The sequence below is a fragment of the Zootoca vivipara genome, chromosome Z2 (assembly GCF_965207765.1).
Source record: "Zootoca vivipara chromosome Z2, rZooViv2.hap1.1, whole genome shotgun sequence".
NCBI lineage: Eukaryota > Metazoa > Chordata > Lepidosauria > Squamata > Lacertidae > Zootoca > Zootoca vivipara.
Genome location: NC_142585.1, coordinates 3,136,506 through 3,153,461, shown reverse-complemented (window position 1 = coordinate 3,153,461; position 16,956 = coordinate 3,136,506). Strand labels below are relative to the sequence as shown.

The 16,956-nt window shown below is 45.4% G+C and overlaps 1 protein-coding gene across 2 annotated transcripts in view; it reads right to left on the bottom strand.

The window, feature by feature from the left end:
• DOCK11 (dedicator of cytokinesis 11) overlaps nt 1-16,956 on the bottom strand; it is a 167,437-nt gene that overhangs the window by 13,123 nt on the left and 137,358 nt on the right. For both annotated transcript variants that reach the window (XM_060270268.2, XM_060270269.2), the window contains 5 exons: nt 11,966-12,072; nt 11,384-11,506; nt 7,321-7,434; nt 1,716-1,862; nt 417-627 (listed from right to left, as the gene is read on the bottom strand). In XM_060270268.2, the coding sequence (XP_060126251.2) occupies nt 417-627; nt 1,716-1,862; nt 7,321-7,434; nt 11,384-11,506; nt 11,966-12,072 (702 nt within the window). The remainder of the gene's footprint in view (nt 1-416; nt 628-1,715; nt 1,863-7,320; nt 7,435-11,383; nt 11,507-11,965; nt 12,073-16,956) is intronic.

Genomic DNA, 16,956 nt, shown 5'->3' with positions numbered 1-16,956 from the left:
ACTTGTGACATTAACTTTAGATAAACACTCCTTTCATGAATTAGAACAAGGTTCTAATTTATTTAGATTCTTTTCAAAACTTCTTTTATCTATCTAAAACATTTTTTTCCTGCTCTTGTGCAATAAAACACACACAAAAACCCAGGCTCCCAGGGCAACTCACAAATGCACTAGTAAGGCAGTTCCTGCCCTCATGCTTATGATCTATAAACACATGGCATGAAAGGAAAATTGATTGAGAGGGAGAAGGAAAAAAGCAAACTCAGGTGGGTGTTATCTTTTGATCCCACATTCCTTTTCATGAGGAATTAAAAGCAGCTGACTGCATCAAAATGGAATTTTGTTGACATGCATAGCGTGGTCCCCTCTCCCTGCTACCTGTACCCTTTCCCAGCATCTTAGAAGACCAATCTCACTGGTAAGGATCGTCCGTCTCTTGCACTGCTCTTCCACACTCCCATGTTTTTTCCCAGACAAAGTATATGGTGTCTCAAACACAAATCGGCTGATGTTGTGGTTCCTTTCAAAATCTGTCTTCCTTTCCGAGAGCTCTTTCTCATCAAGGTAGGGCTTCAGATAAGTCACTTGAATGTGCGCATACTTGGAGTCCAGGTCTTTGGCATTCACCTGAAGGAAGAAAACGAGGAAACTAGTAAGGAAAGAGGCCCAACACAGCTCTGCACCACAGTCAGGGATCATTGACCAAGAATCTAAGATCCACATGACCTGCTGCTCTCCTACTGCTTTTCTTCCAATGGCAGAAAATGAGTACTTAATTTGCACTATCTCCCACTTTTTTATAGAAGTGACTTATGCCATGTGAAAGCTCAAACATGTGGAACTTAACCATTTGGGAAATGTCATGCAAAGTGAAAAAACTGTCATGTGAATGCTGCCTTCCACTATATTTCTGGAAGTGGCTTTTATGTCATGTGAAATCTAAATTATAATGCTGACAGAAGTCAATTGTTGGGGAAATGTGGAAACAGAATAAATTGTCACATGAACGTACCCAATCTTAGAAGGTTTATTCTTGCATCGCTATTGGATGACATCCCTGGCTAAAATTGGCTTTTCCTAGTCCAGCCTTCCATTCGGCCAAGAACTGTATATAAATGCTTCCAAAGCAGCAGCTTACAGCCAGCAAGGCAAGAGCTGACTACCTCAAGCTCTCTGATTAGTTTTCCATTGGCTGACCTTTTCCCTGACGAAAATGGGTCACGGTTTGTGATCTTCCTTGATCACAAGTGAGAGGCAGATCTCAGAACAAAATCTCCATTCCTTTCTGCAATGCCTGCTCCTACATTGGTGGCGGGCGGTGCTGTGGTCTAAACCACAGAGCCTAGGGCTTGCCGATCGGAAGGTCGGTGGTTCAAATCCCTGTGATGGGGCGAGCTCCCGTCGTTTGGTCCCAACTCCTGCCCACCTAGCAGTTCCAAAGCACATCTAGTGCAAGTAGATAAACAGGTACCGCTCTGGCGGGAAGGTAAACGGCGTTTCTGTGCACAGCTCTGGTTTGCCAGAAGCAGCTTTGTCATGCTGGCCACATGACCTGGAAGCTGTATGCTGCTCCCTCGGCCAATAATGCGAGATGAGCGCCGCAACCCCAGAGTCGTCCATGACTGGACCTAACGGTCAGGGGTCCTTTTGCCTTTACATTGGCTGAGGGTGGGTGCTGCCAAAAGAGGGGAGGGCTGCATGCATTTCTGTGTCACCTTATTTGAGTCCTGGATGATTTTGACATTCTCTGCTCCAAATTTCCCCCCATAAAGTTTCAGCAGTCGGAAGGAGATCTCTGATAGACCTGTTAGCTTAGGCTCTTTGTAGATGTATTCCTTGCCATCCTCTTCTTCAAAGAAAGCCTTTGTTGATCAGAAATGCACAACAAACAACATGATTGGAAGGAATTTAAAAATGGTTGCAGTGACTACAAATCAAACATCTACCCTATGGTCAGAATTGCATTCCATGGGAGTGCATAGCAAGTGATGAATGTAGTGCTGGGTGCAGAATTTAGCTTTCCTAGATTCCCCTTTCATAAAATACTGTATTTTCCACTCCATAAGACGCACGCAACCACAAGACACACCCAGTTTTTAGAGGAGGAAAACAAGGGGGGGAAAATCTGAAGCAAATGTTGAAGGAAGGGGTGAGAGAGAGAAAGAAAGAAAGAGAGAGAAGGAAGGAAGGGGAGAGAGAGAGAGAGGAAGAGAGAGGGAAGGAGGGAGGGAAGATAGAGAGAGAAGGAAGGAAGGAAGGAAGGAAGCAAGGCCGTCTTAAGCATATCTAGCACCGTGGTGCAAAGATCCCTCCGGGTAAACAGAGTTGCTGACCTTTTTTTAAGCTGGTGTCCTTCAGCAGCCTAGCTGGTGAATATGGAACCAGACAGAATGCAGATATCACTTGGATAGCCTGTTTTTGCAAAATCCTGTAAGGAGGATCACAGCTGGCTGCAATGAAGATAACTTTGACATTCACCTCTAGGGTGAAAGCAGAGTGTAGGTTATACTTCATGAAGATGAACTGGGTGCAAACGCACATGGAACAGTAGAGCATCTATCCCACCTTCTTAAATATGCAGACTGCTGAAGGATGGGACTATCCGTTTATGGGGAAGGATTTGTAATGGAAGTGCTATTTCACAAAACAGGACAGCCCTTGCATTCCCTTACAGTGGATTAAAGGGTTATAGGAAGCTGCCTCCATCAACTCCAGGGATGGGGGACCATAAGGCTTGGTTTCCAGACCCTTGATCATCTTGGCTGCTCTTCTCTGCACACCTTCCAGCTGGTCAACATCCTTCTTAAATTGTTTTGCCCAGAAGTGGACACACTATTCCAGGTGTGGCTTGACCAAGGTGGAACAGAGCAGGACTATGACTTCCCTTGATCTGGACCCTAGACTTCTGTGGACGCTGCCTAGAATAGCATTCATTTTTTTATCCAGCTGCATCACACTGTGAACTCATGTTGAGATTGTGGTCCACTAAGATCTCTAGATCTTTTTCACATGCCCCCCATCCTATATTTGAGCATTGGTTCTTCCTGCCTAAGTGCAGAACCTGATAATTGTCCCTATATAAATTCATTTTGTTAGCTTGCCCCCAGTTCTCCAATTTGAAACGGTAATCTTGAATCCCTATTCTGTCTTCTGTGCCATTAGCTGCCCCTCTCAGTTTGGTGCATAGCTGTCAACCCTCCCTTTTTGGGGGGGAAACCCCCTTATTCCAAGCCACAGCTGTCAACTTTCCCTTTCTTTGCTGGAAATTCCCTTATTCCATTTACCACATGTGGTGGCAATGTAAAAAAGTGAGACCGTACTGGGAATTAATATATAATGAGATCAAAAAAATGTTACAGTACACATTCCCTAAAAAGCCAGAACTGTTTCTATTATGTTTAATAGGGAATGAAATCAAAAAAGAGGATGTAAAAATATTTATGTATGCCACCACTGCTGCTAGAATCCTACTTGCACAAAGATGGAAAACAACAGAAATACCATCAGTAGAAGAGTGGAGAGGAAAGATGTCGGAATATATAGAATTAGCCAGGTTGACCGGAAGGTTAAGAGAGCAAAAAGATCAAAAGACCTACAAGGAGTGGAGTAAATTCTGGGAATATATTAGAAGGCATTGTAATATGGTAAAATCACTTACAGGATTGACATAATATCTACAACTGTTAAAATATGGTCTGATTAGAAGACAGGATTATGTATGATGATATAATGTGCAAAGAAGGTAAAAAAGCGGATAATTAAGATTTTGACCAAATAAAACCAAAACGATGTAAAGGGGAAGTCAAGTTCAGCGGAACGGTTTTAAGAGAAGGTGCAATTAGTTCGTGTATTTATGGGATTGGTTTATAATTTTGTGTTTGTATTGTGTTGATTTATACTGATGTAAGGAAAAAAATAATAAAAATCAATTTAAAAAAAAAGGAAATTCCCTTATTCCAGCGCCGTTTTCCGCTGCTATCCTGAATTGTTAGATATACCGTAGACTGTCCCCGGGACAGGTGAGGCTGCTGATCCCTTATTTTCAAATCCGAAAGCTGACAGCTATGGTTTGGTGTCACCTGCAAATTGGATGAGGATCCCCTCAATTCCTCCATCCAAGATGTCTACAGATAGATTGAGCAACAACAGGCCCAGGACAGAGCCCTGCAACCCCCCACTGGTCACAAATCTATGCAGTAACCTCATGTGGGGTAGAGTTGCCTCTCCTCATGAAGGACATTTGAGGAGTTGGAAAAGGTTCAGAAAAGGGCTGCCAAAATGATCACGGGGGTGGCAGACTTTCCTATGAAGAAAGGTTGCAGCGTTTGGGGCTCTTTAGTTTAGAGCAGTGCTTCCCAATTAGCTAATTACTGAGCCCCCCTAATTTTCAAAAGCCAAGCCTAGCCTAGAGAAAGTGGATGGAGAGTTCCATCTCCTGAGAGTGGAACTCAAGGGCATTCAAGGAATCGGAATGTTGGAAGATTCAGGACAGATAAAATCAAGCACTTCTTCATGCAAGGCAGAGTTCAACTGTGGAACTCCCCAGCGCAGGACCCAGAGATGGACACCAGAGGGAGGGGGAGCTGGCTTGCCAAGGGTTAAAAGGGATTGAGCTGGATTCCTGGAGAGGAGAGGAAGTAAAGGTGGTGGGGTTGGGGGCCGGGAACTCTACAAAAGGAGGAGGGGGCATTTGTCTCTCTCTTCTGCATGTGCTGCATCCCTGGCACCTCCTGGAATCTGGTGAGTCTCTGCTCATCTTGCACCAGCACCCTGAAACAGTCCAGCAGCATGACCCTAACAAAGCTCGGAGGCAGAAGGCAGGAGGCAGCGGTGAGCCAGGTGTACAGCGATCAGCCTCCCTCCCTCCCTGTCTGGTGTGTGCGCCCCACCCGGGAGGCGGGCACAATTCCCGGCGGGCGCCCCTCCTCTCAGCACCGCAAATGGTCGCCGGAGCGCTTCTTGAGCCCTTTCCTGCCACTGCGCAGGACTGGAGGAGGGCGCTAGAGGACGGCAGACGCCCAGCCTTAGGTGCCCCTTCTGCGCCCCTGCTGGGCAAAGCTGCGCAGCTTCCCCACTTGCTGGGGCACCCTTGAGCACACAGCGCCCTGGTGCAACAAGCCAGTAAACCCAATGGGAAGGACGGCCCAGGAAGGAAGGAAGGAGGTTGTGAAAGGACATTTTGGCTAAAAAGAATGGCAAGGGCAGTCCTCATAAGAGACAGAAAAGAGAGGCACAATATACCAAAAGTATATACCAAACCTATGACTTTATTTATGACTTTGTTGTAGCTTTCAAAAAAAAATCATCAGCCCTAACACTCCATGTACCTATTTGTTGTTATTTTATCCTACTTAGTGGTTTGAGGTTGCAACAAAACTCAGAATAAGCTCCAAGTCCCTCAATGGATAAGCACCTGTGTGGTTTTTTTAAAAAAAAAACATCCTTCCAATCATGAGGTTCTCCTAGCTCCAGCAAAGCTACATTTGTGGAAAGGAATGCCACACAGTTTTGTACCATTGCTAAAGTCTTTTTGAGTGTGTATACAAAATAGCAGTTTAAATCTCTACTTATGCCACACTGAGGAGACTGCAAAGCGTTTGAATGGAGCTGAGCTGCTGCTTCTGCTTCACTGTTGCTTTTTGTGTTACTCTTTTGATTGTGGTTTTAATAGGAACTTTAATTATTCCTGAAATATTCCTGAAATAATTTGTGATTGGTGTAATGATACAGGAAATGCAAATGAAAAAATCTAATCGTCAGGCATGAAAACATAATATTATCAAACAAACTAAGGCTTTGTACAATTGTACAATTTAAATAATTGAGTACATTAAAAGAAACTCACTAAATGATGTACCGTAAATACCTATTTCTTAATCAAGAGGAAGGACTTGAAGGAAGTAGAGAGAGAGAGAGAAAGAGGGAGAAGGAATGAAGGAAGGAAGGAAGGAAGGAAGGGAAGGAAGGAAGGGGTGGGTGAGAGTGAGAGTGAGAGAGAGAGAAGGAAAGAGAGAAGAGAGGGAAGAAAGAGAGAAAGAAGGAAGCTTCCCTACCAAGCCTGCTCTTGCGAGAAGCAGTGGCGGGATCATCCTACCGCTGGTTCTGGCGGGGCAACCGTGGCTACTCTCCGCTCTTGCAAGTGGCAAAGGTGGGTAGCGGAAGAGGTGGGGGCAGACGGAGAAGCGGCCAAAAGGAGCCCTTTCGGGCGCTCTTCTGTCCGCCCCCACCCTGGCCTCTGAAGCTGCCCACCTCTGATGCTCGCAAGAGATCGGAGCCTGCAGTCAGGAGAGACACAGTGCAGCACAGTGCCTCTCTCGACCGTCGCTCCAATCCCTGCTCTTGTGAGCATCTGAGGCAGGCAGCGGCAGAGGTGGACGGGCGGATGGACAAGCGCCCAAAAGCTTGCAAGAGGTGTGCTTTTCCCAACCGCAGGCTCCGATTCCTGCTCTTGCGAGCGGCAGAGGCGGGCAGCGGCAGAGGGCGGCTGAGCAGCCGAAAGGTGCGCCCCTGCCCCTAGCAAGAGCAGGGATCGGAGCCTGCGGTTGGGAGAGGCACTGGCTCGGTGGCAGAGGCAGCCGAGGGATCCCATGGCCAGAGCCATGGCACTCGCTCCATAGGACGCACAGAGATTTCCCCTCACTCTTGAGGAGGAAAAAGTGTGTCCTACGGAGCGAAAAATATGGTAAGTTCCGAGTCCTCATGGCTGTAAAGATATGCTTGAAAGTGGTGGCCAATGCCTACTGGCATAACAGATGTTAAAGGAGTAGATTAGTAAGAGTGAGTGGGAAAATAGAGATCTAGCTCCCTTTCCCATCTTACCACTAGACAAAACCAGAATAAATTATGCAAAGCAGAAAACAAAAGAGTGCAAAAGTGGTGCAAATTTCCCCAATCTGCATAATTTATAAAGGTTATAGAAAGCAGCTGGTCCAGATGTAAATTTTTCATTCGGAATGCAGGTTTTAATTTCCTTTGGCAAGCATAGCTACACCACTCACCTGTGCCTGTGGACAGCAAGGTAATTTCTAAAAAAACAATTTTTGTAATTTCTAAAACAGAGGGGGGAAAGACTAGTTTGCAAAGGCCACTCAAGATCAAGGCTTTTGGTGCTGATCACGTCAGGTGTCAGTCTGAGGAACATAGGAGGCAGCTGTTTTATACTAGTCAGACCAAGGGTCCATCTCTGCATTGACCGGCAGCAGCTCTCCAGCAGCAAGCCCTATGTGGAGATGTGGTTGGGGATTGGACCTGGGAACTTCTGCAACCAAAGCAGATCCTCCTCCGCCACTGAGCGACTCCCCAAGTGACTGAGACACTTACCTGTCCATAAAAAGCAACTCGGAAATAAGTGCCCAGCAGCCTTTTTTTAGTCTGCATCACTTCCAGGATTTTAGTATAAGCACCGTGAAGTGTTCTGTACACTTGTGTAAGTTTCTGGAGATGAAGCAAAAACAAGATTGGCCAAATAGTTCAAGCCCTGCTGAAGCTCAAAGCCTACTTATCACCACCTGCAAACTCTGATGTGGGGCTGAGCACCAACCCAAGGAGCTGTGCTTTGCCAATGAAGATTTACTTGTGATACACTGGAGAGTTAAGTAAGGATGGCTGTGCACCACTGGCTCAGAGATGGGGCTGTTTCTGCATCATGAGCAGAGCTCGGGATTTTACCTTTCTCCCAGTTGTTTGACAAATGGGGAAGAATGCACGAAGGTACACACCGCACAAAGCCCTGAAGCAATTGCTCGGCTGTTTACCCCTGAACACCCTCACCCAAACGCTGGAGCATTTGGCCTCCAGCATTGATTTTATCATTCTTGGACACTAGGGACTGCCCAGTAGGCACTGATCCATGACAGGGCCTTTTCTGTGGTGGTTCTACAGTTGTGGAATGCCCTCCCTAGTGAGGTAGACCTGTCACCATCATTAGTAACTTTCAGGAGGATTTTGAATACATCCCTGTTTACTTAGATATGTGGAGGCTGAATAATAACATACATGGCAACCCTAAGATCATCGGATGGAAGAATGCTTTTAACTTCAACAGCTTCTAGGATCTTTTAAGCTTTAATTGGTTTGAGATGTTTTCAATTATAATTGTTTTTAGAATGTCTGGATTTGTTTGCTGAATTTGTTTTGTGACAACAGGGAACAGCCCTTCCCCCAGATTTTCATTGCCCTATATGGACAGGTATTATACCTAAACATTTTGACCTATAAATTAAATTTCATAAATTATCTCTGTGGGCCTTTCATATTGCTGTTTCTACATCTTCTCCATGATTGTTTGGAACTTTCCTTTTTTGTGAACCCCCAAGCAACACTGGAATTAAATTTATAATCGAGTTATGTTATATGTGTCTTGTTTGTTGTTGTTAAAAAATATTTCAAGAAAAGTCATTTATTTTTATTTTTTAAAAGAAAAGAACAATCATTCACTGCTAATTCTTTTTTGTGTTGTTGCTACAGCTTCTCGTTTTTGTCTCTGAATTGATCTTAAAGACACAGAGAGGTTCATTAAGAAAATGACACCCAAATAAAGGTGGCAAGCAGCTGAATATTATAAAGCAGCGAGTTCTAGAGGGCAAAATAAAAAAGAGAATGTAGGGAGGGAGATATATTGTTGATGGAGAGGTGTAGTGAAAAACATGCCTGCAATCTGTTGCAGTCTTAACATGCTCTCTTGTTTAATCAGGAATGTGCATGCTTCATTTATGGCGAGGAACACATCTGGGTAAGAGCCAAGCCTTATGCTTTCAAAAACAGAGAGAGATGTCAATCCTTCTTTATCACAGAATCTTAGGAGTGTACCTGGAGAGCCGTAGCACCTAGCCAAGACTTTCTCAGCCTGAAAGCCTAGAATTTGTGGACCTCCATTCAAGCTGAACAATTCAAAGGAAAGCCTTCACACAGCTACCACAGGGATGGCCACCTATTGGGATGGCTATAAAAGAGGACCAGACAAATTCATGGAGGAATGGGCTATGAACAGCTACTAGCCATAGTAGCTAGGCTAAGCTCTCCCTTCACTGTCAGAGGCCTTTGTGCCTCTGAGTATCAGATACTCTTGCACTCGGTCCTGATTGCTGGTTTCCCACAGGGATCCGGTTGGCTACCAGGATGCTGGACTAGATATGCCACTGGTCTGATCCAGAAGGGCTCTTCTTCTGCACTCTTCATTGTAAAGGCAAGCCTACAAGCTGAGCACAACACCCTGCCAAAATTTGAACTTCTTTGATTCCCCCCCCCTTAGTTCAGATTTCACCTCTGCCACGTACTCATCGGGTAGCCTTGGGCATGCTGCCTTTCTTACCCACAATCTCCCTCATCCTTACTTTGTAATAGGGGGCACAGTACCACTTATAGCAGGCTTCCTCAAACTTGGCCCTCCAGATGTTTTTGGCCTACAACTCCCATGATCCCTAGCTAACAGGACCAGTGGTCAGAGATGATGGGAATTGTAGTCTCAAAACATCTGGAGGGCTGAGTTTGAGGAAGCCTGACTTACAGGGTTGTTGTGAGGATTACAAGATAATGCATTTGAAGTGCTTTTTGCAGTTGGAAGCACGGCACAAATGTTAAGTGTTGTTATTACTGAGCCTGAAGATCAGGTCTTGAAGACCTGAAAGCTTGCTCAGTACATAGTGATTTTTTATTTTGCTGTTGTTGATGTTGCTCCTAACAAACTGTGTGGCTGTCCCTGATTGAGATTATGTTAATGAGCATATGTTAATGAGCATAAGGGAGCATGTGGCACTGTAGTCTAAATCACTGAGCCGCTTGGGCTTGTCCATCAGAAGTTTGGCAGTTTGAATCTGCGCATTGGGGTGAGCTCCCGTTGCTCTGTCCCAGCTCCTGCCAACCTAGCAGTTTGAAAGCCAACCACTGTGAGTGGATAAATAGGTACCACTGTGGTGGGAAGGCTAACAGCGTTTCTATGCACTCTGGTTTCCATCATGGTGTTTGGTTGCGCCAGAAGCGGTTTAGTCATGCTGGCCATATGACTCAGAAAGCTATCTGTGGATGCTGGCTGCACCCCATAGTCACCTTTGACTGGATTTAACCATCCAGGGGTGATTTACCTTTTACCTTTACCATTTTTAAAAAATTTTTTGGGGTGGATTATGGGGTTGAGTTGTTTGCTGACTCACAGCTTTGCCCTTCTAGAAAATCAAGTTGATGGGCATTACAATTTATGCATGTGTATTGCAATAAAGATCTAAGTCTTTAGATTCCAAGAGATCTCTGGGCTATAATTAGTCAGGAACTTAATTTGGGATTCAGATTAAGGTGAATCTCAGTATGATATGGAGGAAAAGATACGTTGTTCTAAGGATAAAGGAGAAGTGAAACCCTAATTTAGGATTCCTTAGATAGAACACTGAGGGACGCAGGTGGCGCAGACCTAGGGCTTGCCGATCAGAAGGTCGGCAGTTCAAATCCCCACAACGGGGTGAGCTCTCGTTGCTCGGTCCCAGCTCCTGCCAACCTAGCAGTTCGAAAGCACGTCAAAGTGCAAGAAGATAAATAGGTACCGCTACAGCAGGAAGGTAAACAGCATTTCCGTGTGCTGCTCTGGTTTGCCAGGAACAGCTTTGTCATGCTGACCACATGACCTGGAAGCTGTATGCCGGCTCCCTCGGCCAATAACGCGAGATGAGCGCCACAGCCCCAGAGTCGGCCACGACTGGACCTAATAGTCAGGGGTCCCTTTACCCTTACCTTTAAGGTTTCTTGCATCTTAACCTTTTTCCTAAGAACTATTTTTTATCTTTTTAATGAACTTTTAAATCTTAATTTAAAACCTTGGAATCTCCTTTAACATACCATGCGATGTCTAGTGCCAAGTTCTGTACTTCCTTGAGAGATGTCAGGAGGCACTAAGGGAATTTTTAGGCTATTTGATGAAAGGCAGCTGGGATAAAATATCTATTTCATCTGGTGACTGCAGTAGGGTCTAAACCCAGGGATGGGGTACACTCTGCTTGGCCAGGAACTCTTCTCCCCACATGGCACAGCTCCCAGGATGCAGCAGGGCTGCTGTCACATGTTAAGCTTCCCAGTCCCCATGAAGTTAGATATGAGCCTTAAGTCACAGTTTGGGTGGCCATCCCCTATATGGAGGATGCTCAAATGAAAGGTTGATTTGGATTCCATGCCTTCCCTCCTGGTGCTGTCCAGATGTTCCAAGGGGACCACTCCCTCCAACCCCAGCAACAGCCTCTGTGGCCAACGGCCAGAGCGAATGGGAACTGCAGCCCATCAAACATCTGGTGGGCACATGATTGGGGAAGGCTCTCCACTGACCTGAGGCAAATTTCCACTGAATTTAATGGCGCTTACTTCTCAACGGATGTGCATATAGTATTGTGTTGTGAGCCAGTACCTCAAACTCGCGTCGTTTCTCATAGATTGGAATGATCAGCTTCGAAATCTCCGAGATGGTTTCATAACGCTCTGCTTTCCACAAGCCATCAACACACTGCTCCAATAGCTCTACCAGGACCTCCTGAAGGCAGAATTTTATTTTATTTTATTTTTAAAAAAGATTAAACAAGGGAAGTTGCTGGGATCATGGTGCTTTTTCTGAAGGGATAGAAATCAACACAGCAGAAAATGCAGAACAAGGTCAGGTGACTGTTTGGACCAGTTCCATCCTAAGAGCACAGCCAGATGTTATTCAAATAGTGTGATCACCACAGAGCACATCAGTTCCCCCCCTATTATAAAAATAGCAGGCAGATGATGGCAATTTTCACTGAGACCACAGTAAATGTGTGGTGTGTTTGTGAACCTTAACCTTTCCCTCCCAATAACAAGCCTCCCTCCAATCTTACAATTATCACTGGAGGCGGGGGCGGGGCAGGGGGAGCTCTGACTAGGACGACGAATATAAATCTCCCACATGCTGGAGTCTTGATGGAAACTGCACACATGCTCTGCTCTCAGTGTGCATTAGCCTCCTTACTTCACTGTAATGAACGTCTATCATCCCTGCATCTTCTCTCATCGCTCCCTCTTCATCAATATTGGGTGTAATTTTCTTGAAAGATGAGCATCCGGCTGGAAATAGTTCTACAGTCAGAAGGAGAGAGATCAGTGGGAAGGGAACAAACCACATGGAGATTATGCATCTCACATTTTACCTGCCCCTGACATCACTAGCACTGACTGCTGTTTCTGTGTTTGCATTGCAGGGCATGGAATCTAGCTGCCTCGTGCATGATTTGCTCATTATTTCATTTATTTACTTAAAGCAGTTTACAGGCCAGGAAAAATGAAGTACAATTTACAACCATATGAAATCCTGCAAAAATCTCTTTTTCTACATTTCAAAATAAACATTTTACAAACTTTAAAATATCCAATGACTTCCCTTCTTCTCCTTCCATGGTTCATATTACATATTATACATTCCTGCATATTTTACTATAACCATTCAAATCAATTCCCCACTTTTCAGTCCAATATTGTTTACTCTTTTGAATTTATCTTAATTTATAATTGAGTTTATCTTCATTCTGCCAGCATTTTCAGCTGTGTACAATAATTTTCCATATATTCAATAAATATTTTCCACTCTTCTTTAATTATACATTCTTTTTGCTCTCTTGTTTTGTGTGTTAAGCCTGTAAGTTCTGAATATTCTAACATCTTAAGTTGCCAATTCTCTTGACAAGGACCTTGTTCACTTTCCATTTTGGGGTGTTATAAGAATTATAAGGTCTTAGATATATAATAAATGTTCATAAATGTACAAAGCCAACACATACATAAATATATAAACCACATGTCTGAAGCAGCACAGGAAGACAGTCCTGAAACCATTTAAACTCCCAAACTGACCAAATGTTTCTCTGCAAGGAGGGAGAAAATGGAAAAAACTTCCCATTGTCTCAGGAATTAAGTGATTACCATCTCACCAGGCACCCTCCAGAGGAGCCTTTGGAAAGAAGATACTGGCCCTAGTCACTAAGTTCCGTGGGGACCCGCAGAAGTACTTGGGGTTCAAGACGGAAGTCAATTACCGTATTTCCCCCTTTTAAAGACACCATCTTAAAGCTTTTTTCCTCAAAAAAACACATGGTGTCTTATTTTCAGGGGATGTCTTTTTTTTTTAATGGCACTGCAAGACTTGGGTTTTGTGAAGCAAGAACTGTTTATGGATAGATCAGCTCTGGGTGCCGGCGCTGGAGCCCTATAGGTTACAAATCTGGCGCAGATTGCAATGTAAAAGAGGAGATACTCAAGCCGTTGCATTGGGATTCCTTGCTGGGAAAAAAGCAAGAGGACGAATTCCTCTTCCAAATGGAATATCTCCCCGTTCGTGACGCTTTTAAAGCCTTCCCTTCGTTCGTCCCCTTCCCGAGCTGACTCTCCAAACATTAATGAACTCCCCACTCCCCACTTCCTCGCCCTCCTCCCCTCTAAAGTGGCTGGCTGCCTGCAGGGATGATGAGGTGGGAAACCTCTTTGCCAAGTTACAACAGTTAAGAGGGAGGCGGGCAGATGGACAGGTTGCCCTCCTCGCCACCCCTCCAGGCTCCCTGCGCTCCACCGGCAGCTCCTCTTAAGCAGTGGGGGCGGGAAGTGATCCTGCCGAGGGATCTGGCTCCGGAAACTCTGCAGGGGGTGGGGCGGGGCTGCTTCACCCAGTGGCAGGCTGGCAATGCCCCCCTCGCCATCGCTAGGGGCTGCTGAAGCCAGCAGGGCTCCCGCCGCCGCCCGCCGCTGCAGAAGGACCAGCGGGCCTCCGGCCGCCGCTCTGCCTCGGGCCATGCGGCTCACAGTGTTCTGGCAGGAGGGCTCCTGCTGGCGTCAGTCGCAACAAGGTACGTCTTATTTTCGGGGCATGTCTTATATTTCGCGAATGTATAAAAACCCTGCCATGGCTACGTATTATGACTACGTATTATGACTACGTATTAAAAAAGGGGAAACACGGTACGCCCTGAAGTTGCAGGAGGGGGAATTCAAAAATGACAAGCAGAGGGTAGCGTTCATTATCGACCACTTAGAGGGGGCCGCCAGGGAATGGACCAGACCCCTCATTGCATCCCAAAGTACAGCGCTAGATAATCTCAGAGAGTTCAACCAAGCAATGGATGTAATGCTTTCCAGTGAAGCGCAAGCGGATGTGACAAAGGAGGAACTGTTTACTCTAAAACAAGGCTCGATGTCAGTCCGCAGCTACTGGTCCAGATTTGCCATGTTAGTGCACAAGCTGAGATGGGACTTAACGTCAGAACCTGTTCAATCCATGTTTTACATGGGGCTTCACGCAGAAGTGAAGGGTGAACTCTCCAGGGGGCCCCGGGCCAAAGACATGGATGAGCTGAGCAAAGCAACACTGACTGTAGGAATAAAGAGAAACAGGAAGGGAGAACAGTGTGTCCCTATCCCCCACGCTTCCAAGAGAAACAGGCTGATGCCCCGCCCAAACTCCCCCCCCCCGAACCGATGGAGATTGGCTCAGCGCTCGTGCAGGACTTTTCAAACACCATGGCGCCAAGAAAGGAGGGGAAAGGCGGGAACTGCTTTCTCCTCAACCGCCCAGGTCATTTTGTCCTGGACTAAAGAGTTAGGTTCAGTTTGGCAGAAACCATTGTTTGCCTTCTATGAAGTACAACAGTCATGAATTTAATTTCTGACATTGCGAGGTGGAATGGTCCCTGAAAAGTCCATTTTAATCCAGTGCAGCAATGAACCGCAAACCACATTTGTTTGTTCCTTATTCTAATCCAAATCCACAACAAGGTTGGCAAAGCTCCCACTTCTCTTTTTAAGAATAAACAAATGGCACATACTTATGCATTTTTCCAATACAAGTGTGTGTGAGGACAGAGAACTGTATTCACAAAGTGAAGGCATCAGGTGATGACAGAAATATCATGTACATTTTGCAAAAAGTACTGGGTCTTAGTCAACTCACTTTCCTTCAGTGTAGACCCATTGAAATTAATGAACCTAACTTAATTAATTTCAGTGGGTCTACTCTGAGGAAAACCTAACTCAGTACCACCCACTATGTTGCTGAACAACTCCAAGCATGCCTGGAAGATGCAGACCATTTGGACCCTTCCAATCAAAATCCCTTCCAGGGAAACTGCCTTGGTTGCGCTGGTCGGTGATCTCTGGCGAGCTAGGGACAAAGGTGAAAGCTGTTTCCTAGTCCTGCTGGATCTCTCAGCGGCTTTTGACACCAGCGACGATAACATCCTTCTGGACTGTCTGGAGGAGCTAGGAGCTGGGGGCACTGTTATGCAGTGGTTCCGCTCCTTCTTCCCCCAATATTTTTTTTAAAAAAAGCTCATTTCACCTTCATGTAGAAAATTAGCACACTGGAGAGAAAGTTTTGGCACAGTCTTTTTCCTGAGGGATAGCTCAGTCGGTAGAGCATGGGACACTTAATCTCAGAGCTATGGGTTCAAGCCCCATGTTGGGCAAAAGATTCCTACATTGTAGAGAGTTGGACTAGATGATCCTTGTGGTCCCTTCTATCTGTTTGGTTCTATTCTTTTTTGCAACAAAGTGGAAGGAAAATGCACTAAAAAGTGTGGGGTAACATTTGCTTTGATGCAACATGATATAAACTTCCCACAAATAGCCAAAAAGAATGTTTATTAAATAGCCAACACTGACTAATCTCCTTGCAGAAGCCCTTGCTGCCCCTGTGGTGTAGTGGTTAAGAGCGGTAAACTCATAATCTGGTGAACCAGGTTTGCTTCCCCGCTCCTCCACATGCAGCTGCTGGGTGACCTTGGGCTAGTCACACTTCTCTGAAGTCTCTCAGCCCCACCCACCTCACAGGGTGTTTGTTGTGGGGGAGGAAGGGAAAGGAGAATGTTAGCCGCTTTGAGACTCCTTTGGGTAGTGATAAAGCGGGATATCAAATCCAAACTAGTACTCTTCTTCTTCTTCCAGAGGAGTCTGGACATTGAATTTGTGGCAGCTATTTGCTTAAGGAAAGTGCAATCCTAAGTGCTATGGCTGCCCAGTTCAACAATATTCTTTCTTTCTTTTACAAAATTCCTTGTTAAAATTTATGTTGATAAGCACAAAAAGAAAAGAAAAATACAGCTGAAGAAATGATCTTATGCCCTTCCATGAAACAAACATACACAATGCAAGAATTGCACCCATTGATTAATAACTAAAAGGCCCCAAAGAGAGAGACAAAAACAAAGTCATTCCAATAAACTGAAACCACTGCAGTGTATAACCATATCCAAAACATATCCACCAGGCAGATAACTTTGTTGGTCATTTCTTTCGGAGCAGGTAGGTTTTAAATAAGTCACAAAATTTATACATAGAAATCCAGTAATATTTTACTATTTAAGATACAAAGCAGAACAGAGCCTATGTCAACCAAACCTTAATGTATGGGGGATTGGACATGCTTTTCAATATTAGTAAATATTATAAAACCGGCACCCCCAACTGTGGCCCTCCAGATGTTTTGGCCTACAACTCCCATGATCCCTAGCTAACAGGACCAGTAGTCGGGGAAGATGGGAATTATAGTCCAAAACATCTGGAGGGCCGAAGTTTGGGGATGCCTGTTATAAAACCAAACCACCCCACAGTAAAGTTATCTTTCTTAATCTGACCTCATGCAACCCAGCTTTCCCGAGTGCCGCAACTGACCTTGATCTACACTATATTTTTTTTTGAGGGGGGGTGATACAAGAGCACTACGAGCCCTGGTGGCTGTTTACCTGTGTCTTGTGAGCAGCAGGGGCTGGCTGCAGCGGCGGAGGGATGATGAGCGGCGCATGAAAGGCCTCCAGAGAGAGGCTGCTTAAAATGGCGGCCGCTCAAGAAGATCCAGAAGGCAATTGGGCCTGATCCGGCCTGCGGGCCTTAGTTTGCCTACCCATGTTCTACACCAGGCATCCCCAAACTTCGGCCCTCCAGATGTTTTGGACTACAATTCCCATCATCCCTGACCACTGC